At 39.8% G+C, this 21,351-nt stretch overlaps 1 protein-coding gene across 5 annotated transcripts in view; it reads left to right on the top strand.

Moving 5' to 3' along the window:
* LRBA (LPS responsive beige-like anchor protein) overlaps positions 1-21,351 on the top strand; it is a 565,586-nt gene that overhangs the window by 516,162 nt on the left and 28,073 nt on the right. For 4 of the 5 annotated variants that reach the window (XM_039542019.1, XM_039542017.1, XM_039542014.1 and 1 more), the window contains 5 exons: positions 2,136-2,225; positions 5,764-5,956; positions 9,381-9,443; positions 12,999-13,154; positions 18,303-18,470. In XM_039542019.1, coding sequence (XP_039397953.1) covers positions 2,136-2,225; positions 5,764-5,956; positions 9,381-9,443; positions 12,999-13,154; positions 18,303-18,470 — 670 coding nt within the window. The remainder of the gene's footprint in view (positions 1-2,135; positions 2,226-5,763; positions 5,957-9,380; positions 9,444-12,998; positions 13,155-18,302; positions 18,471-21,351) is intronic. The other variant, XM_039542018.1, reaches the window with a different exon arrangement.

Raw genomic sequence — 21,351 nt, 5'->3', positions numbered from 1 at the left:
TTTTGTGAGTCTTGATGCTGTGCAGGGAGGGTGGTATGTAGTGGTGCCATCCTATAATGAGGATAGCTGTTAAAGGATGCACCAAGAACGTTGGGCGTGACAACACTCTTTGCGTGTGGATTGTGATGTGGGAAAGGGCGGAACTTGTGTAGGTCTGTTGTGGAACAATGTAACAGGAAAGTGACAGGCCAGAAGCATCTTATCCATTAGGAAGCCTGTACTATAACTAGTGCTCACCACTGGCTAAAAGTCAGAGTACAAAGATTTGGCTCAAGAACAAATTGCTTGTTTTGCATTATATCTGAAACCCTTATCTTTTACAAGGAGTTCATTATTCATATAGGTTCTACAGCTTTGTCCTACATAGTTTCATATGCAAATAATAAACTGCAGCCAAGAATTACTTAGCACTGCTCCTACCACTTCCTTTCTGGTTCACCTAAGAGAGCTGCTATCCATAAAGGGCCAACTTTTCATTGCAATTGTGAGTACATTCGAACGTAGCATGTCCAGCCACTAGAGAGTAGGGACTCTAACTGGCTTAGTATGTTGCAGTGTGTGATCACCAGTTGGCAGACAGGTCAATTTGGTTTTGGACTGTGATTATGATATGGCTTGATAGTGCCCATTGGGTCTTGACATAAGTGTGTGTGTGTGTTTGTATTTTAAAAAGTCAGGTTTTTAGGCTATTGAACTTTAATACGCTTAGGACCAGATTCAGAGACACTTACTCCTTGGGCAGTCCCGCTGAAATCATTGCAGTGGGAGCACTCAATGAGAGAGGGTATCAGAATCTGTCCCCATCATATTTGCAACATTTGTTTTAGCTTATTCAAATATATCAAAAAAATTTACCTTATCAGAAAGGTCAAATGCTTTTGGAATGGCATATTTCTTATGTATAAGGATGGCTGTCTAATTAAACCTCAAATCTTCAGCGAGAACTTCAGATAGCATTTGGTTTTTGCTTTTGTTGTTTCTGCATTGAGCAATGTCATCTCTGAGTAGTAATTTATTCTCATCTGAAATGAATGAGCTAGTGAAAATTCACTGTAGGTGTTATCACACCACAGAAATATTAGCCAGTGGTTAAAAATACAAAGTTCCAGGTAAGCCGTAGAAGCATTAAGAGCCTTTTATGTGAAAGTCAGTCAGGGTTCTTTGTGTGAAGCAACTAGAAAATAGAGGCCTTAAAGTGGATGAAAATAATGGTCTAAACATTCAAAGGTGACTATTATGGGTGCTTCGATTTTTGGGCACTCTGTTTGGATCACTTTAAGGGGACGGATGTTTCAGAGGATAGATGCTTCTGAAAATCAGGCTTTAAGGTTTTTCATAATCTCTTTATCTCTTTTAGACCTATAGTACAAACACAGAAAATCTAGATGGACAGATGTAGGCAGGTGGTAGAGGGTTCTTACATCTCAAAATGTTAACTTACAAGAATAGCAAAGTATGAGGTTGCATTTCCTTTGACTGTTTAAGTGATTAGGTGTCTAGAGAAAGATTCTGGCAATTTAAATAAAATATTTCGTGGTGAATGTATATGGTAGAATTTATTTAAAGTTTGTGCTGTTTTTTTTGTATTCCAGTTCTATCTCCTCTACATTCTTATTGGTTGTTAGTAGTATAATGCACCCTACCATTAATTTGTCTTCCTTTTTTATAAAAATGTATTGAAAAAATACATGCTATGTTACCCTTTTTTGTTGTCATGATTATTGACATGAAACTGGATGCTTGAAGTTAAACAAAAAGTTGGAGGCTTTCTTAGTACCTGTAAAAGATTAGTTTTTGTTCCTGAAGTATGACGTAAGAAGGATAAGCCAGTGTTAGAAAGGAGAAATGGAGCCAATAAGGAGGGTTACTGATTATAATAGCCAGTTTCTGTTTAATATCACTGAGCAGGATGAGGTTTTGCAGAGTTTCTCATGGAAATAGCATCCACAGTCCTAAAATGATTACCTCATTCTCAGTACCAGTGCCAAGCACTTAGCCCCACAGTGAACACATGGGGTTGATTTTCAACATGAAACAAGCCAGAAGTGTGGAATGACATTTTCAGGTGACAGTTATGGTTCTATTGCCTGTAATTAGCACCTCTTAACATGCAAACCTGCCTGTGCCTTTTCCAGGCTGTTGAAGCTCAAATACGAAGTTTTGGACAGACCCCTTCCCAACTACTCATAGAGCCACATCCTCCAAGAAGTTCTGCCATGCAGGTGGTATGTATCATATTAACTCTTTGTGACCCATTCACTTTTGTTTATTTCAGCACTGTTGCTTTAAATGTTCAGATTCTTTTTCTTTTTTGGGGGTGTGTGTGTGTGTGTGTAGGAATTTAAGAGTCTGTACATTGAATTATAAGCACAACTGTTAGTCATTGCTATTGTACTCAATACTTGACTATTATTAATTCATTGATTGCTAAAAAGTTATGCCAATTCACAGTACAGAAACTTATCAGTGTTACCTACAAACACTTTGTCAGTGTAATTTGCTAATATCTTAGAACTCGTAGATCCAAACGTTTCAGTATTTCAAGCCCAATCCTCTGAAATTATACTGAGGTGCCAAGCATCCACAACTCCCTTTGAATATCAGTGGAGATGAGGGGTCTCAGTACCTTTCAGATTGCATTCAGCACCTGATAGGATCTGGCTCTTAGTATCTACGGCCCCTATGCTGCTTTTCTTTTCTCTGAATGGAACGGAGCTTGTACCAGTGGAGTCAGGCTAAATGTTATGGGGAAGACAAGAGCCCCCAGAAGTTGAACCCTGTGTAGAAGATTTATGGGTGGGGAGTGGGAGGGACTGGGAGCCATTATGCTCTATCATGTAGACCAACTCCTGAGGTGGATGCCAGGTGCTGGTACTAGGGGAAGGAGGTACCTGGAAATATATATCTCCGTGGGTATCTGTGCTGGTGGGAGCCAGTTAAGCTGGAAACAAGGGAATATACCCAGCCTTAGGAAGATCCCCTAAGAGCTCTGGATTTAGGAGGTGGAATCCCTAACCTTTCCCCTAAAAAGTAGAAATTCTTGAGCTGAAACTTGCATAGCGAAGAATTTGTTTTAATGTGTTTTGCAGTAACACTAGGATGATAACATCCAGGCACTAAGTATTAACATGCTTTCTATTTTACCTCTACTTATTTGTAAATATAATTGTATTAATACAATTATTTTTTATGACTGATTATTTTCCATTTTATGCCGTATGCAGCCCCAGGGTCTAAAATAACTTCATCTGTATCATCACAGAATTCAGAACTAAGTGTGTTAAATTATATTGTGACAGAATGAACCAAACATTCTGTTAATTCATGAGTCTCAATATGTTACATTCCCTTAATGGTCAAAGATGGTCGATGGTTTTTAAAAACAAGTGTAAACAAGGGAATTCTATCTTATAGGGTCTGTGAAACTTATGTTATTAGGGTTAAAAATGTCCCTGAGTGGAAAGAGTTTTTAGATGAAATACACAACCCCCCCTAAAATTTATATATCATTACTTACACACCATGTACAATAGGAGCCTAACAGACCTAAAACTTCTTATCCATGAACTACCAGCCTGTGTCTATTGACTTCCTTCTCACTGACTCACAGATTTAGCTGAATAAATTTGATGTGGTACCAAGCAGTTTGTGTAATAAGGACTGTACAGTTTCATCAGAGTATAGTATGTGGTGATGTCCCTAGTAAATATTGGGCATCTAATGAAAGGAGTTACATTTCATGAAGTTAATTATATCTAACTTCTGTAGCTTTACATACAGAAACTAAGTTTTGGTTCACATTCTTACTTTACTATCTCCTTTGGTTATTAACATATAATTTTACAAACTGTTATTCTAATAATTTAAAAAACAGTGTAAGGCTTCCATGGGGGGGGGGGCGGAAATTGGGATTATAGTGTATTATATGGGGAAGAGGGGCTTTTTTCCATCACACATAAGAATGCTTTATCATTGTAATCATTGTACTATTCACTAAAGTTTCAATGGTTTTTTTTTTCTGTCTGTGTGAATACAGCAGAAATTAAAGCCACCATGTGCTGTTAAGTGCACAAGCCATAATATACACCAGGTGTAGTAATTAGCAGTCACACGAAGGCTGCCTATATGTCTGGTTTTGCTGCTGTTGCTGTATCCCCCTGTGTTTTCACACCATCAGATAGCTGGATTTAATTGAGGCCACATCAGATGAGGCATTACTGACACCTTTAATTGAATGAGCATCCAGGGAGGATTAACTCATAATATTGATTGGCTTTTAGCCACTTGTTCAGAAGGGTGTCTGGGTAGCTTATTAGTTGCTTTTATTTACACCTTTATGCAAAGACTAAATAGGAATTCAGAGTGCAATATGTTTTTCTAAGTACTCTTAATAACTTTTTTAAAAGGCGTGATAATAAAAATGCAAATGTATTTAATTTCTTTTATTAGTTCTGTATAAATATATATTAAATGTATGCACTTACATACACATTTATATATGCATATATGTACTGGAACATTGCAGGTAGAAAACAGGCAAGTGTAGTGATCAGTATATTTTTATAAAGATATTAATTTAGTTACTGGGAAGAAGAAATTCTAAAGGAATATGGATGAGAGTGAACAGTACAGTAATAACTCTGTCATCATAGCTTTTACTTATTTTGGTGCACCATATATTAGTGAAAACAAACTTGTTAAGTTCTGTAAAAAGCGACAGAGTCCTGTGGCACCTTATAGACTAACAGACGTATTGGAGCATAAGCTTTCGTGGGTGAATACCCACTTCGTCAGACGTATGTAGTGGAAATTTCCAGAGGCAGGTATAAATATGCAGGCAAGAATCAGTCTAGAGATAACGAGGTTAGTTCAATCAGGGAGGATGAGGCCCTCTTCTGTTACTTTCTCAGTTCTGTAACTGTTTAACATGCAAATCACATGGATTTACCAAATCTATGAAAATCAATATTTGATTTTAACATTTTCAGTGATCTTGGAGGTCTTAGTTATAAACTTTCTAATTAATTACATTGGAAACAAAACTATGATATTGATTGGGCTAGGGAGAATCTAGATTTATTTCCTCTCTTTGGCTTTTGTAGGAAGCAAAGGTATTTGCAACATAATAGGGTGATGTCTGTGTGATTCTGTCCACTTTATAAATGTTTCCTTTATTATTACGTTTAATTATGTTTTGCTTAAAAACACAGTTATAATTGTCTGTGCATTGCTTAAGTTTTATTTCTGTACAACATAAATACACATAGTGCATGCATTTACTGTATGCACATATATTTTATTTATGTTTGCTTTTTTTTTTTCCATTTGGCTTGTCAAAATCTTAGTCTGCCAACTAAATGGCGCCTCTGATGGTCTCTGGGAGCAGGAATTGCTCACTTTCTTGGTTATGGCCTTCTCTGAAATTACTTTCCTTGATGTGCTACCTCTGTAGATATGGAAGATAATGCATTTGCCAGAGACAGGCAATTGGAAACTTTTTAATAGAACCTGCAGCAAACATTGACTTTAGATCTTTCTCTTTTCTGCAGTGCTGCTACCTTAATAGCATACATGAAGGATGTCCTCTCAAAATAGTTGTTTCCACTAGCCTGTTTACTGCTACTCCATTTACTTTTACTTGCAGCTGCTATTGGTTCTTACTTATTTTAATTCAGTCTTACTTTTGTTCTGTCCTGTCTTTCTTTCCCCCTCCCTATCTTTTCTTTTTCCATGTGTTTGGGTTCTTGTTTGCCCACTCAACAGTATCTCCTCCTGCAGAGTCCATTGATGTTCACAGACCAAGCTCAACAGGATGTTATCATGGTCCTAAAGTTCCCATCCAACTCTCCTGTCACTCATGTAGCAGCCAACACCCAGTCTGGTCTGGCAACTCCTGCTGTGATCACAGTCACTGCTAACAGGCTATTTGCTGTGAACAAGTGGCATAACCTTCCTGGTAAGTAAATAAATTTTAGCATTAGAAACTTCCACCACCACCAAGTGGTATTTTTCAGTTGGCTTTGTTTCAAAATGGGCAGTAGAAATATTTTAAATTTCTGTTTGCAAATGCTAATCCAGTCCATTGGTACATTGTACTCATGCAGTTAGACAAAGATGATCTTTCTAAAGTACAACTGAACACTACAATTCAAGTTTTGCTAAGCAACAAGTTATTCAGGAGAAAGAGAGTTATTTCTCCTGAAGAGTTATACCAAAGGCATCGGGCAATATCCAAGAAAACATAAGCGACAAGTCACCACTTTATTATCATCATAAACATTTGCAAGCATCCAGTAGGCTAAATATATTCCTAACAGTTACTCAGCACAAAGGACCTGTAAAGCACAAGGTTAGTGCTGTCATTACCTAAGGAACATGGCTTTGGGCCAGCCCTCATTTGTTCCTGATGAGATTTTTGTCCATATTGGACCTCCTTTTCAGCCCTGTGCCCAGATGATGGAAGTAGGAACCGCTCTAATGTCTGGGAGGTCTGACATTAGTCTGACATAACCAGTTCTGTTTCGAATTCGTGTGTTTTCTAATCCTTGAGGGGACCCATCCTCAGTCCATAATTACAGCAGCCTCAAGCCACAGCCACAAAAGACAATTCATTTCTGATGGCACCACAGTAAATTGTTAGCTGGTCAGAGGATTTCTATGAAGAAAAATATAGTTTCTTCCCAAATAGTTTAAATAAAGGACAATCTTTTAATGTTTGGACTAGGCTAATGTCTACATCACTGATTTTCTGCAAGGAAATTTGGACCCACATCCCTTTGATTACATTTTGAAAAAAGCCAGATGACCCCAATGCTCTTTTCCAGCTGTTGTAAATCACTGACCAACAATGTCCAAATGGAAAACTCTTGACCTTATTCCATCACCATTTCACCCACCTAAGAAGCTCTAAAAAAACCTAAAACAAAATATGTTGTCTAAATAGCTGACAAAGACATGACTGAAAACTGTGGATAATACTCTCAGCATTTGGATGGAAAGAATATGACAACAGCCTCCCATGCTACTATATGATCTTCAACATACTTTCAATAGTCAATGGATTAAAAGTCTCTACAAGAATGCATAAATTCAACAGTCATATTCAGGAAAAAATATCTGGTGGATGTTCTAAAATTATAGAAGTTGCTTTGGTTTCTCCATATGCGTGCTAGTTGGTGATCTATTTACCAGCAACAAATGCCTTCAGACAGCTACCTCCATATTCTGTTCTCCAGACACGGCACAGCAGCACAGTAAGACAGGTGTCTGAGCCACTGTCATTGTATACTCTATCAGGCACTTCAGAAGGGTTCTCTCTGTGCAGAGAGCCGGAGAAAACTCTACACTTCAAAAACTCCTTTGAGAGCTAGTACACTGACCACTACTGCCAGGCTATTGTGGAATGCCACATTTGAGGGAGCTAGATGTGTCTTCCTGGAATGGGAAGGAGCTGAAGTTAGCCTTGGCTGTCGTAACCTTCAAATCCAGTAGTAAGATTGGGTTTTGCGTAGGTGTAGGAGGCCAGTACTACAACTATTCCATATCTCCCACTGTGATCATAGCACTGTCCACAGGGAATACTTGCACTATGAGTCGTCATGACAAAGCATGTTTAGTTGGCAAGTAATCATTTGTCACTGACTACTATTTAAAATCCTACACCTGCCTCACTCAACCAATCTGGTGGCTTTATCAACCAGTTTATGACATCAGTGTCCAACAAAGCACGTCTATACAGGGCTGGAACTGGCACTGTTTCATAAAATATTAATGTTTCATTGCAGCACTGCTGTTGAGTTGCATTTAAACTATGAAATCAATCTGATATTAACAGGGGCGGCTCTACCTTTTTGGCCACCCCAACAGGGGCGGCTCTAGAAATCACGCTGCCCCAGGCAGCGCGGTGTGCTGCGCCGCCCTTCCTCGGTCCCGCGGCGGGTCCCCTGTTCCCGCGGCTCCGGTTGAGCTCCCGCGGCAGGTCCACCGGAGCCCCGGGACAAGCGGACCTGCCGCAGGCATGACTGCGGGAGCTCCTCCGGAGCCGCGGGAACAGCGAACCTCCCGCGGGCACGGTCCGGCGGCTCCGCTTGAGCTGCCGCAGTCATGACTGCGGCATGACTGCGGCAGGTCCACCGGCCCAGCCTGCCGCCCCCTAGATTTGGCCGGCCTAGGCAACAGCTTGGTTTGCTGGTGCCTAGAGCCGCCCCTGCACCCCAAGCAGTCATGCGCGGGAGGCGCCCCGGAGCCGCGGGAGCAGCGGACCTCCCGCGGGCATGACTGCAGAGGGACCGCTGGTCCCGCGTGGCTCGGCTGGACCTCCCGCGGCTGCGGACGGTTCGCGGGTCCGGCGGCTCCGCTTGAGCTGCCGCAGTCATGCCTGCGGGAGGTCCAGCCGAGCCGCGGGACGAGCGCCCCCTCCGCAGTCATGCCTGCGGCAGGTCCAGTCGTCCCGGGGCTCCGGTGGACCTCCCGCAGGCATGACTGCAGCAGGTCCGCCGGCCCAGCCTGCCGCCCCCCCCGGCTGCAGGGGACGGGCCGCTCCTCGGCTCGCAGCGGCAGGATGAGCTGGGGCCCCAGCCTTTTGCCGCCCCCTAGATTTTGCCGCCCTAGGCACCAGCTTGTTTTGCTGGTGCCTAGAGCCGCCCCTGGATATTAAGTTTTATAATAAAGGTATGCTTTGTGAGGTAATTGGAGAAATGAGAGATGTTGCACCTATGATTTATCTATTATATTAGCTTCCACTTCCAAGAGGGTTTGGGTTTTTTTAACTGAGCTGTGGAAAACTAATGTTGAAGTAAAATCCAGTAGGTAAATATTCCAGCGACATGCCAGGTGCTTGGACATTTAGACAAAATGTTGGTCTGCAGAATTATTTATTTAGTTTTATTAAAACTTGCAAATAAGTGTTTTTCAATGATAGATGAAACATTAAATATTGTGTCACTTGGAGATTTCTGTCTCCATCACAAACTGAAATTTTCTGAAAGATCCATTATGCTTTGCTGTTCAAAGCAGCCCTTTGAAGAGGGGGGGGAAATAGTATTTGCTACAGTCAGCAGATGGTTGTCACATTTTGTTTTCAGTGCTCTTTACCACTTAATTTTGTTTTGTTGCGACATGAGAGGTTGCCAGTAAAGCATCTGCTATCACTTATGGCTCAGGACCTGAGCCGTTGATGAAGGCACACATTCAGGATAGCACTAATCTAAAATAAATGTTTAATAAGCAGCCCATGAAAGTGCCTGGAATTTTTTTTTATTCAATCAAGAAAGAAACTTGAATGGTTAAACAGTTGCATATAGGGTTTGATTTATGATTTTTATGTGGCTCAACATATGAAAATAAAGCTGACTTTTAAAATCTTCTTTCCTGAATTTCAGCTCATCAAGGTGCTGTACAGGACCAGCCATACCAGCTGCCAGTGGAAATCGATCCTCTCATAGGTCTGTCACTTTCTTCTCTCTTTGCGATTCATTAAGCTCTGTATGGTGGCCCTGAAGTGTAGATTACGGTTGTTTTTCACTTGCTGGTTGCTGCGAATGGAATTTTCCAGATAAACCATTTGCATGCAAATTGGAATGCAATGAGCTGTGGCTATGCTGGTATTTCATCAACTCCCCCTCGTTGGTTTGCCTAATTTGAACAGGCCTAGGACGTGTGTCAGTGAAAATTAATATGGATGCTGTAATAATGTGTGATTGAGAATGTGCATGAAGTACTGTCAGGATAATATTGGATCTTTTCATCACTCAGACTTGTTGATGAGCAGGAGCGAGGCACGTTATGATGAATTGGTGCACTGGTAATGTGATGGAGCTCCTTTGCCGAGGAAATTTTCATAATACCAGTGGGGTTCTTAACAGCACTGTGTTGTGAAAAATAAAACTGTGGTGCCAGGGTTTCATCATTAAAGGAGATCAATCCTTTCTTCATAGACCTGCTGTTCACGCTGAGGGGATTAATGCGTAATTGTAAAGCGGTTCCAAAGTTGAAATCTATTGCTCCGCCAGTTTTAGTGTTAAGATATTAGTATTCATTTTTCTAGGGCACTACAGTCTTTTGGATCACCATCAGTGGTTAAGTGTGTGTGTCCGTGTTTTTAAGGGGAGAGAAAAGAGTCTCACTTTCATTTAAATGAATCTTTATAATAAATGAGTGGTTTATTATAGTGGTGCTTTTCATATTAGCATAGTTGGTTCAGTTGTTTATACTATAAACCCTTATTTTTGGGTGGGAGAATTAAAATTTGGCTCTAATTCAGCATGATTTGTAACTTGGCACATGATGATTCTGCCTTGGAGGCACTTTAAAAACAAAACAAATTTGAAAAGAAATATTCCCTCATTTTTAATTTGAGAGGCTAATATATAAATATTTTTTTCTTTTTTATTTTTAGCCTCATATTTTTTCTGTTTTTTAAACTGACAATTTCAGGCTGATAGTTTATTGAATGAAAACATGAACTGACCAATTATAACTGCATTTAAAAACCAAGACTATTTACTTATTTTTAAATTATTTTTTTCCCTGTTTGTCCACTATCATGTGCATGGTAGAGTGATATGATTTGTCTATCAAATAGCTAACTGCTTTTAAAAATTAATATGCACAGTAAATGGTTCACAGGAAGTGTACGTTGACCATTACCTAATTTTTATTTATACATTTATATTTTATTTAATTAATTTATTTATTTATAAATGCCATTGTTTCTCAAAGTAATATAGTGCTCTCCATAGTGCATTTCTAGAGGTTGGTTTGTTGTTACTTAGTGGACCCAGCTGAGATCAAGGCCCCATTGTGTTAGGTACTGTCCAAACAAACAATAAGCAACAGTCCCTGCTCTGAATTGCATACAATAAGAGCAGGGGTCGACAACCTCTGGCACGTGTCTCGTCAGGGTAAGTATCCTGGCGGGCTCCCACTGGCCACGGTTCACCGTCCAAGGCCAATAGGGGAGACAGGAAGCTGTGGCCAGCACATCCCTTGCCCACGCCGCTTTCAGCCTTCCCCATTGCCCTGGGACGGCAAACCGCGGCCAGTGGGAGCTGCGATTGGCCAAACCTACCAACGCAGCAGATAAACAAACTGGCCTGGCCCACCAGGGTGCTTATCCTGGCGAGCCACGTGCCAGAGGTTGCTGACCCCTGCAATAAGAGCATACAAGACCTCAAAGGTTAGGAAGTGTTATCATCATTTTACAGATGGGGAGCCAAGGCACAAAGAGATTAAAGGCCTGATCCAAATCCTTGTGAAGTCAATGGGAGCCTTTAAATGACTTGCTGTAGTCTGTGGCAGAAATGAACCCAGATCTCCTGAATCTGTTTAGTGCCTAAACTACAAAACCATGCTTTATCTCTTCTCAAATGGATCTTCTACAAATCCTCAGATGTGTGAATTTGTAATACCTGCAGTGTCCTATACGCCAGTGTATAATCTCTTATACCTCACTTTTGGCAGGACTTGTATTAGTGGCTTATAATTTACAACTTTAATCACTTGGGCTGAACCTTTCTGTCCCAGGTGCCTGTCTAGAGTTGAATTATTTTAGATGACTTCAGCCAAAACAGGCTAGCAGTTTCCAATGAGGAGGCTAGTGAAAAATACATTATTTTGCCCAGGTTAAAAAATTCTGATGAGCTTTTCTTTGAAAAGCTCAATTACCCTAATGCTTTGGAACAGGAGCTTGAAATTTGGCAAGGGGGTGGCCTTTTTGCCATCAATGTGCCGTTTGCTATCCACATGAATATCTGCCCAAATTTGGCCAAGTTATAAGCCTTTGAAAAACCATAGATTGTACATGCTCAGTAGAGCTGCCTTAGATTTTAGCAGCTAAATCCCCCCGCCCCAAAATCTGTCTGCAGTGAGCATGCTTCAGCACTAGATGTAGTACGCAGGATTTTCCCTGCATTCGCAGCTTTGGGCTGCTGCAGGCCAAGCCGAAGCTAGGTTCAGGCACCTGAACTGAGAACAGGGAGCCTTTCTTTCCTGTGCTTTCAGTAGCTCCCCTGCTGGGTCCAGGCAACATTAAGGAGGAAGCTGCCAATTGAAATGCAGAGGGAGCAAGAGCCAGACTTGCAGGTGGATGCTGGAGAGGGCGTACATTGGGATGTGGCATTGGAGGGGGCAGGGCCGGCTTTAGGCCTATTCCACCAATTCCCCCGAATCGGGCCCCGCGCCCAAGAGGGCCCCGCGCCCAGTGAGAATCCCTTCCCTGGCTAGAGGCGCCTTTTTAACTTTTACTCACCTGGCGGCGCTTTGGGTCTTCAGCAGCACTTCGGTGGCGGGTCCTTCTCTTGGTCTGGGTCTTCAGCGGCACTTCGGCAGTGGGTCGTTCAGTGCTCCCAAAGACCTGGAGCAAGTGAAGGACCCGCCACTGAAGTGCCGCCGAAGACTTGGAGCACCGCCCCGTGAGTACAAGCCCCACGTGTTTTTTTTACATGTTGCTGTTTTTTGTTTTGTTTTTTGTTTGTTTTTTTAGTCATCCCTGCCAGGGCCCCGTCAAAACTGTTTGAATTGGACCCCGCACTTCCTAAAGCCGGCCCTGGGAGGGGGCACTGAGTTTGGACAAAGATCCCATGGAGAGAAACTGGAACTGGGGTCCTGTGTGGATGGGAACGTAGATGAGGGAAAGGGCAGTTGGAGGTCAGGGTGGGGAAGAGACACAGGTAGGATGAGAAGCTGGGATTTTTAAATCAAGATTGGGTGGTTTTTCTAAAGAGGTGCTCTAGGAATTATTTTGGGGGCAGTTCTGTGGCCAATGTTGTACAGGAGGTTGGACTAGATGATTACTTTGGTGCCTTCTGACCTTGTACAATTAGATATCAAACAAGATGCAAGGAGTGTGGGTAACAAAATGAGATGGAGTGAGGTCGGGGAGGGGCAGCAATAAAATTAGTTTAGATACATGCATATCAATTTGCAAAGGTGTTAGATTCAACAAACAGAGATGCTAACAATGATGCTCCATCTCTCTTCTTGCACATTCTTCTCTTTAGCCAGCAATACAAGTATGCACAGGAGACAAATCACTGACCTGTTAGACCAAAGCATTCAGGTCCATTCCCAGTGTTTTGTCATCACCTCTGACAATCGTTATATCCTGGTTTGTGGCTTTTGGGACAAGAGTTTCCGGGTCTATTCTACTGATACAGGTTAGTGGAATCTTAACCAATGAAAAAACCTAGAAAGTACGCATGTGTTTGAGGTGGGGAACATGGTACTGTTTTCCATTCACTATTCCCCTGAAACATATTTGGGGGGATGAGACTATATTTCTTCTTCAAAGAATGACAGGAATTATTATTAAATTCCTCCCACTCTATTCTGCATAGAATGCTATCAGGAGCAGAAGTAGTTGACTATTGCTTTGTGCATATTCATTTGTTTCTGAACACCTACGGGACACACTGAGCTTAATTCTACAGGTTCGCAAGAAAACCAATCTACTGAGTTTGTTTAAAGCTTTGCATACTAGGGGAATTAATTGTTTCTTGAGTGCTTACCTGAATGAATTTCTGTTCTGCTTTTTATATAATTGAGAAAAATATTTTAAGAAACACAGTAGAGCCCATTTGAAATAATACCAAAGTGTATAAGTGCAGTAATAGAGTGAAGTTGTTTGAAAAAAGAAAACGTCTCAAATTCTGAGGGTCTCAAAAGGTGCAATACAAAGATAGAAATGGACCCATTTAAAAGAATAAATCCTCTCACACAATGTAAATTGGCCAATATGCAGGACCTCAGTTCTGTGGAAATGTGTGATCCCTGCAAACTGACAGTTACATCCATGTTTTGCTATGTTGAAGACAATCATGGAGTGTAAGAATCATGGAGGTACAGAAAAAGCATGTATGTTTTTCTTCCCATTCATTGCCTTATAATAGGAATAGCAGTCTCATTGAAGGGTACTTCCTTTGGATTAATGACCAGTTGAGGTTAATATGTTTGGGACATCAACCCTTCTAGCAGATTATTATCCTATATGTTCTTCATCATTGCTTAAATAGATTTGTTAATAATGTATTTCACACTTACCAAACCAAAATATTTTATAAAACAACAGAACAGTTGGACTGGACCCCCAGCATACTTTAGAGGTGGGGCATTTGTCATTGTGCAATTTAATATACGACTACTACTATAAATGAGAAGTTTACTATATGTTGGCTGACGTCAATCCTTTACAGAGAACCTTCAGTTTAACAGTTCAGTCCTACGTTTTTAACCTTCTCTAAGTTTAGTGAAAGTCAGAAACGTGGTTTTAAAGAGATCTTTAGAGAAAATAACTAGGTATGATAAATATTCCGCACAATTTCTTGCCTTACATTCAAAATATATTGACTAATGTGTTCTTAATTTTTTTCATTGTTGAAAAGTGAGCGCGTTTACTTTTAAGGCTAGCTGACTTCAGTGTCATGATGAGAAACTAATATTATTTTGGTAACTTATCTCCAAATGGCTTGTTAATTAAGTCATTGCAACTGTATTTAAGTCATAATCAGAGATTACTAGTTAACTTAATTCTGACATAACTGATTCTGATATGATTAAAAGCAAATTACTTATGCTTGCCAAGAAAGTTGTAAAACACCAGAAAGTTTTATCTATATTTCTTCAATTTGTTAATATCCAGCACACAAACAAAATCTGGCTGTAGTTTAATTTAAATAAATTCAGTTACAGGGTTTTTTTAAATATTAAAACAAAAGTATAGCAGTCAAATACCTTTTCTGAGCTTGGCGGAGCAGCAAGGGAAAAAGATGTGATCAGTAATGTATAATGGCAAGCTATCACAAGTGTTGAATTCAATTATATTTTAGCACTTAAACAAAAAAAGAACCTTTTTCTTATTAGATTTCAGGGGGTTTTGTAACAAGAAATACTTTTAACGTAAATCATGCTTTCTGGTTACAGCTAGTACAGCGGAGGCACAATAAAACTTTCCTCCAGTGGTGGGAATTATTTTCAGACAGTCTTTTAGATGCAGTAGTGCCGAGGCTTGAGTCTGAATTTTTTTATTTGTAGCACAGCTGTCAAATAAAACATTAACTAGAAAATTTGTTCTGTCAAAAAAAGGATATCCTAGTGCATATGGTAATATTTGATATTGCTGTGTGGAGAGGAGGATTGGTATTAAAGGAAATAAAAAAAGAGTTGAACTCTTATGAGATTCAGTAAGTAATTTAACAAAGATAAAAAGAAGCAACGAATTTCTGTTTTGATGGTTCAGTTGTACTGAGTGAAGCTTAACCCCATGACAATAACATAGTAAAACTAGTAGGGCAGTGCAAACGTATGAGCAGCTGTCAAACAAATAAGTCTTGAAGAATGTTTGTTTTCTATAACAGAAACTAAAAACATCGAATATCGGGGGGGGGGGGGGGAAATCTATTAAGCTCATAGCTCTTTAAGAATAAACTTACTGTTTCAAAAATATAAATCACCCCAAGTAGTTGAATTACTGAGGGGATATAACTGGAAAATAGATGGTATAATTTAATCACAACAAAATTTAAAACAAATAATTGATAAATAAATAGAAGATTCAGGAAAAACTGTCTATGAGATTAAATATATTGCCTGAGATAAAGTTGTATGCTCTGTAAGTTTTTCACTGCTGCCTTCCAAGCTCTGCAGATCAATAGCTTTTGCTGACTAAAATGGTTCACCATCCAGCAATTTGGCCGAGACAAATACATGACCTGCGAACCTAAGTGAAGAACCCTCAGCACATGGGTAACTTCTGATGTCGCAGCACATTTAGAGCCAAAAGACAGTTTTAAATGGTATAATAAAACATAATATGGACTGGAGTCACCAAGTTATAGGAAAATTTTTGCTGCTTGGGTAAAGAGTATAACCTGCTGTGAGCCTGCAACAGTATTATGTCCCACTATCACGTTCAGTCACTTTTCAAACTCATGAAGAAATAATTTTTCATTATAAACATCAATTCCCCATTCATATATCCATTGTATAACTTTGCCTCCTTGATGGAATCATACAGGTTAGAGATAGAAAGATGTATTAGATCAGTGTTTTTCCTTCGTAAAACAAGATTGTTTCCTATAGAAAGTAAACTTTCTAGTGCTTTGTCTATTCTACAGTAGTTTTAAAAGTCTCAAGTTGATAGGGTTTCCTCCCACCACAGTCCATGGGAGATTTTTCGAGCCAAATACATCTTGCTGGCAATTTTTAGATAGCTTAAATTGTCCTTTTCTTACACTCATCCCATTACCTCACCCCTATATACCACACTATATATATATTCCAGGGGTTGGCAACCTCTGGCACGTGGCCCTGGCAGGCCAAGCCAGTTTGTTTACCTGCCACGTTGGCAGGTTCGGCAGACCGCAGCTCCCACTGGCCGTGGTTCACCGTCCCAGGCCAATGGGGTGGCGGGAAGCTGTGGCCAGCACATCTCTCGCCCGTGCCACTTCCCGCCACCCCCATTGGCCTGGGATGGCGAACTGTGGCCAGTGGGAGCTGCCGTCCGCCGAACCTGCCAACGCGGCAGGTAAACAAACAGGCCCGATCCGCCAGGGTGCTTACCCTGGCAAGCCACGTGCCAGAGGTTGCCGACCCCTGATATATCCCGAGGTGTTTGTTTATATATATATATATATATATATATATATATATATATATATATATCTCCCTCCCTCCCTCACAGGTGTTTGCACCCTTCTGATTTTTTTGTTAGGTTTTCTCCACTGTAGTTATTGCTTCCTACCTTTAATCTTTTATTATAAATCTGTCCTTCCAGCCCTTTTTTTCTGAACTCTCTCTCTAGTGTGTCATTATTTTTGTTTTAATTTTTTTTTGCAAAACTGAATGCAATAATCCAGGTGCAGTCACAGCAGAAACAGTATAGGTAAGAACTATGAACTGTTATCTTCCACCTGCATGACTTAATCTTTTATTTATGCAGTCCTAAACTGTACACTCTCTCTCTCTCTCTCTTCTCCTCTCCTCTCCCCGACACTTTACCATGGTACAAAGTCATGTCTCCCCCTACTATCATCCCTAGGTCAATTCAGTGTTGCAGCTTCCCACATTTCTCCTTATATTGATATAATATGTTTCAGGATAGTTTTGTTTTTTTAACTCCCAATTTATCATCATTTATCATCATTTCTAAGTTTAATTAATATCCAGTTTCTGCTTGATCATTAGTTTTTCTACGTTATCATTGATGAGGGTGTTAAATATATCCTATCTCTATATGGTCTGCTATTAACAGATTCCAGTAGCCCCAGCAAGATGGATGCTGGTGCCTACAACCTCACTTTAAGGAGCTTTTTCTCTTACCCAATCTCCCTCCCTCTATGTGAAGGTCTTCAGAGGGCCGTTGTAGTTGGCCTTATAAGTGTTCGCTCACACATACAAACCCAACCCGCATGAACATACACATATGCACACTTATGAAAATGTGGCCCTGTTAAGTTAAGGATAAAAAGTAATAAGCATATTCATATTTTTAAAGATCCATGAATTGCACATTTTTCACTGTCCAAGTAAAGTTGAGTTTATCTAGGTTTTCCTTTCATGTTCATTTTTACTTATCTATTGATGGCTTGAATACTTACACAACAGACAGAAACTTTGCTTGTCAGGTATGTCTTTTGAGCTTTTATGGGCATTGCAAGTGTTCTCAAAGGTAAGAAAGCTGGTAGAAATGGTTGGCTAGTATATTAAATGTGATGGAGGAACTAAAGCAGAAGTTCAATTTTATACAGATTTTCTGAATTGTTTGCATTTTTTGTAATTAAATAAATGCTCAAAGAAATTGTTTCATTTTCCATGTCACATTCACAATTCCCTATTTCCTAACTGTTCTGAAGCCTCTATGCACTGTCATCAGATATACATTTTTAACTGCTACTTTCACCATTAAACTGCATTAAAATTAATTCCGTCATTGCAAATTTATGTTGTTGTGTTTCTTTATTCTATATATTTAAACTCATGACTGCAACATGAATTTAAATATATAGAATAATGAAACATACTGGCTTGGCAGGATTTAGAGAAAGATACAAATATGTAATCAATTCTTATTCACTCTATGCCCCTATACAGACTGCTGCATTCTTAAATAATTTCCATCCCATCAGGACATAAAAAATTGACCCATGAATTTTTCTTTCACAACCAACAGCAATTGAAGTTTTGTATCTAGACTTTCTTTTATAAACATTGCTCATGAAAGTACCACTAAAACATATTGTAATATGTTTAGTAAAGTCTATAAAAAATCATTAACAGGATGTTTTAAACTTAGATTTTATATGTTTCAGGTAAACTAATACAAGTAGTGTTTGGGCACTGGGATGTTGTCACCTGTCTCGCCCGCTCTGAATCCTACATTGGAGGAAATTGTTACATTCTCTCAGGATCACGTGATGCAACACTGTTGCTCTGGTACTGGAATGGCAAAACCAATAGCATTGGTGATAACTCAAGTGGTAAGTAAAACCTATATTATGCGTAAACTGCATGTGGCATGAGATAACAGTCATTACAGAAGTACTCAGTGCTTTTCATAAAACTAAAATCAAAGTACAACGTTTTTAGTATTTATATGGAAGTTTAAACAGTGCTAGCTTTGACCACATAAATATATTGTAGAACCACAATACTGGCTCCTTACAATAACTTTGTGAGATACTTAACATTACAAGTACAATTTTGCCTCTCATCCTTTTGACTTGATATTTTGCAGGCTTTACTGTTAGATCTGCACAGAATTATTTTTTTTAAACAGATCAACTGGACATTCAGTTTTTAAATAAACACTTTAACATTACCCATTCAGTGAAGATTGTTCTTTATAAGTTCTTGTATAATACATTCAAAAATATGCATACATGTGTAGATTCAGACACCTTTACTCCCATTGAGTAGTATCTTACCTTCCAATCAAAATACTCATGGAGTTAGCTACTAGTTAGTGGGGGTAAGGATGTCAGAATCTGATACACACTGACTCGTGCAAAATAATAATAATGATAATTACTTGGGGTCCTCAAAAGATAATAGGCTTAAGACACCTAGGTGGTTTTTGTTTGTTTGGTTGGTTGGTTTTTTTAAGTATTAGGCGCCAAAAAAAAGACTTTTTTCTATCTAGTATAATTTATACATGTTCACATGGAAACAATACACAATTGGTTCTAAACCATCAATCTGAAGTATAATTAAATAAGAATCACATGTCTTTTTTCAGTTATTTGCAAGATTTGTGGTTCAACTAACAAATCTAGAACTTTTTTTCCCCCCTAAGACTGGTTGGTTTTGGAATTATTTACTCTCAGTATTTGACTTTCTGAGAGCTCAGTGATGTATCTGAGTGTTTGTGAAATAAGTTCATAAAGTCCACAAACTGCTTAGATTGTGGCCCAGGTAGATTACAAAATCTGCAGGCATAGCATGAATAGGCTACCAACGTATTTTAAATAGGTTGATTCAAGGAACAGAAAAGCTTCATGGATGCACCCAGCATAGTTTTATAAGTTCCTTAAAATAAATAGCTTTGGTTGAAGGAGAACAGAATCTTTGTGAGCACAATATGCATAGATTGCAATCTGATGGTCAGGGAAACGGCAAACACTGCACTCTTCTTGCAGTGCTTATAAATTTAGGAAACCCCAAGTAGTCTTGTTCAAGGAACTTAAAAGTTTTACAGGCCCATCAGGTAGAACTTTAAATTCTAGGAAGCAAAGCAGTCCTCTTCAGAAAACACTTTAGTAATTTACTGCTATGAAGCATTCAAGATTTGCAAGAGTTGCCTTCTATGTTTACAGGGTCCACAAGTGCAGCCCATTCTTTACAGGTCTGCAACCCCATCCTGTGGAATTTATGAACTCTATGCTAATTACTTCGCTTCCATGCACACAGATCTTGCCTACAGTGTTTTCAAGATCTTCAGGCTGTAGGCTCCATTCTGATAATTACAAACCACTTACTACAGTGGGACTTAGCACCTCTAACGGCCAGTCTATGTCCATGGATTTTGTAAATCCATTAGATATCTCTTTTAATGTTAAGTACATTCTCAGAGTTCCTTATTCCAGGATTTGTAAAGTTTACATGCTACTCCAGTAAACTGATAGACTTCATACATTTAAAGGCTCAGTGTTTAGAAACTTAGGCCTGGTCTACACTAAGGGCGGGGGTCGAACTAGGGTACGCAAGTTCAGCTACACGAATAGCGTAGCTGAACTCAAAGTACCCTAGTTCGAACTACTTACCCGTCCAGACGCTGCGGGATCGAAGTCCGTGGCTCCAAGGTCGACTCCGCCACCGCCGTTTGCAGTGGTGGAGTTCCGGAGTCGACCGGAGCGCGCGGGGAGTTCGAACTATCGCGTCTAGATTAGACGCAATAGTTCGAACTCCGAGAAGTCGAACTCACCGCGTCGACCCGCGCGGCAAGTGTAGCCAAGGCCTTAGAAGAGAAGCTGATGTAGATAGCAATCTTCATGACCTATTCCTTTTAGTGTTCCCAAACCTCATAATCTCGGAAAATAGTTAATTTTAGGACTGAGCATTTACAAGGTCTGCAGGTAAACTTGGAAGTGTTTTTACTCACCTGAGGTATTTCTTGTAAATTACAATAAGCTCCTGAGGATCCAAGTCCTATTTAGGGCATAAGGCCTAAGCTCACCCTTGACTTTAGTCACAAATCAATTCTCAGAGCTGATTTCCAGTAAGGGGCTAAACATGATTCTCTGAGCAGGATTCGACGATTCCCCAAAATTCTCGGACACTCCAAGATCGTTCTGTGAGATTAGTGCTTGTCTCTCCTCCATCCCAGCTATGTCCAAAAGGGCCAGATGGGTGGGGAATAGGGAGACACTTGGCACCCCCCTCTAGATCAAATTAACTATAAAATGTACTACATGGCAGGCAGGTATAGAATAAAACTAATCTATATCTTGCTACAGTGCTACCCAGTGTTACACCTGAGAATCACCTATTTCATTCAATAGAGGTTACACGGATGTAACTGAGGGCAGAATTTGACCCTATGCAAATAACATTTGAAAAATATCAACTATAGTGCTATCAAATGTTGCAAAGAATGAAGTTAAAAACTGTATATAGACATTTATACTGTGCTCATCATTGTGGTATCTCTTCCATTGATGTAGCCAGAATTGATTTAAACTTTCATGTGGCCTCTTAAAAATGAAAAAACCTAAATCATATTTCAGGAAAAAAGATTTGTGCAGCTGAAACAACACCCTCCACATCTGTTAAGATAGAATTAAGACTAAATATCCCTTAAAGATGTAATTACGGATGTATACTGAGACATGAAAACAACAAAAAGTGTATCCATTTCAAATT

Source organism: Mauremys reevesii, linkage group 5 (genome assembly GCF_016161935.1).
Source record: "Mauremys reevesii isolate NIE-2019 linkage group 5, ASM1616193v1, whole genome shotgun sequence".
NCBI classification, from domain to species: domain Eukaryota; kingdom Metazoa; phylum Chordata; order Testudines; family Geoemydidae; genus Mauremys; species Mauremys reevesii.
Note: the sequence above shows the minus strand (reverse complement) of the source record. Positions and strands in the feature narration are given on the sequence as shown.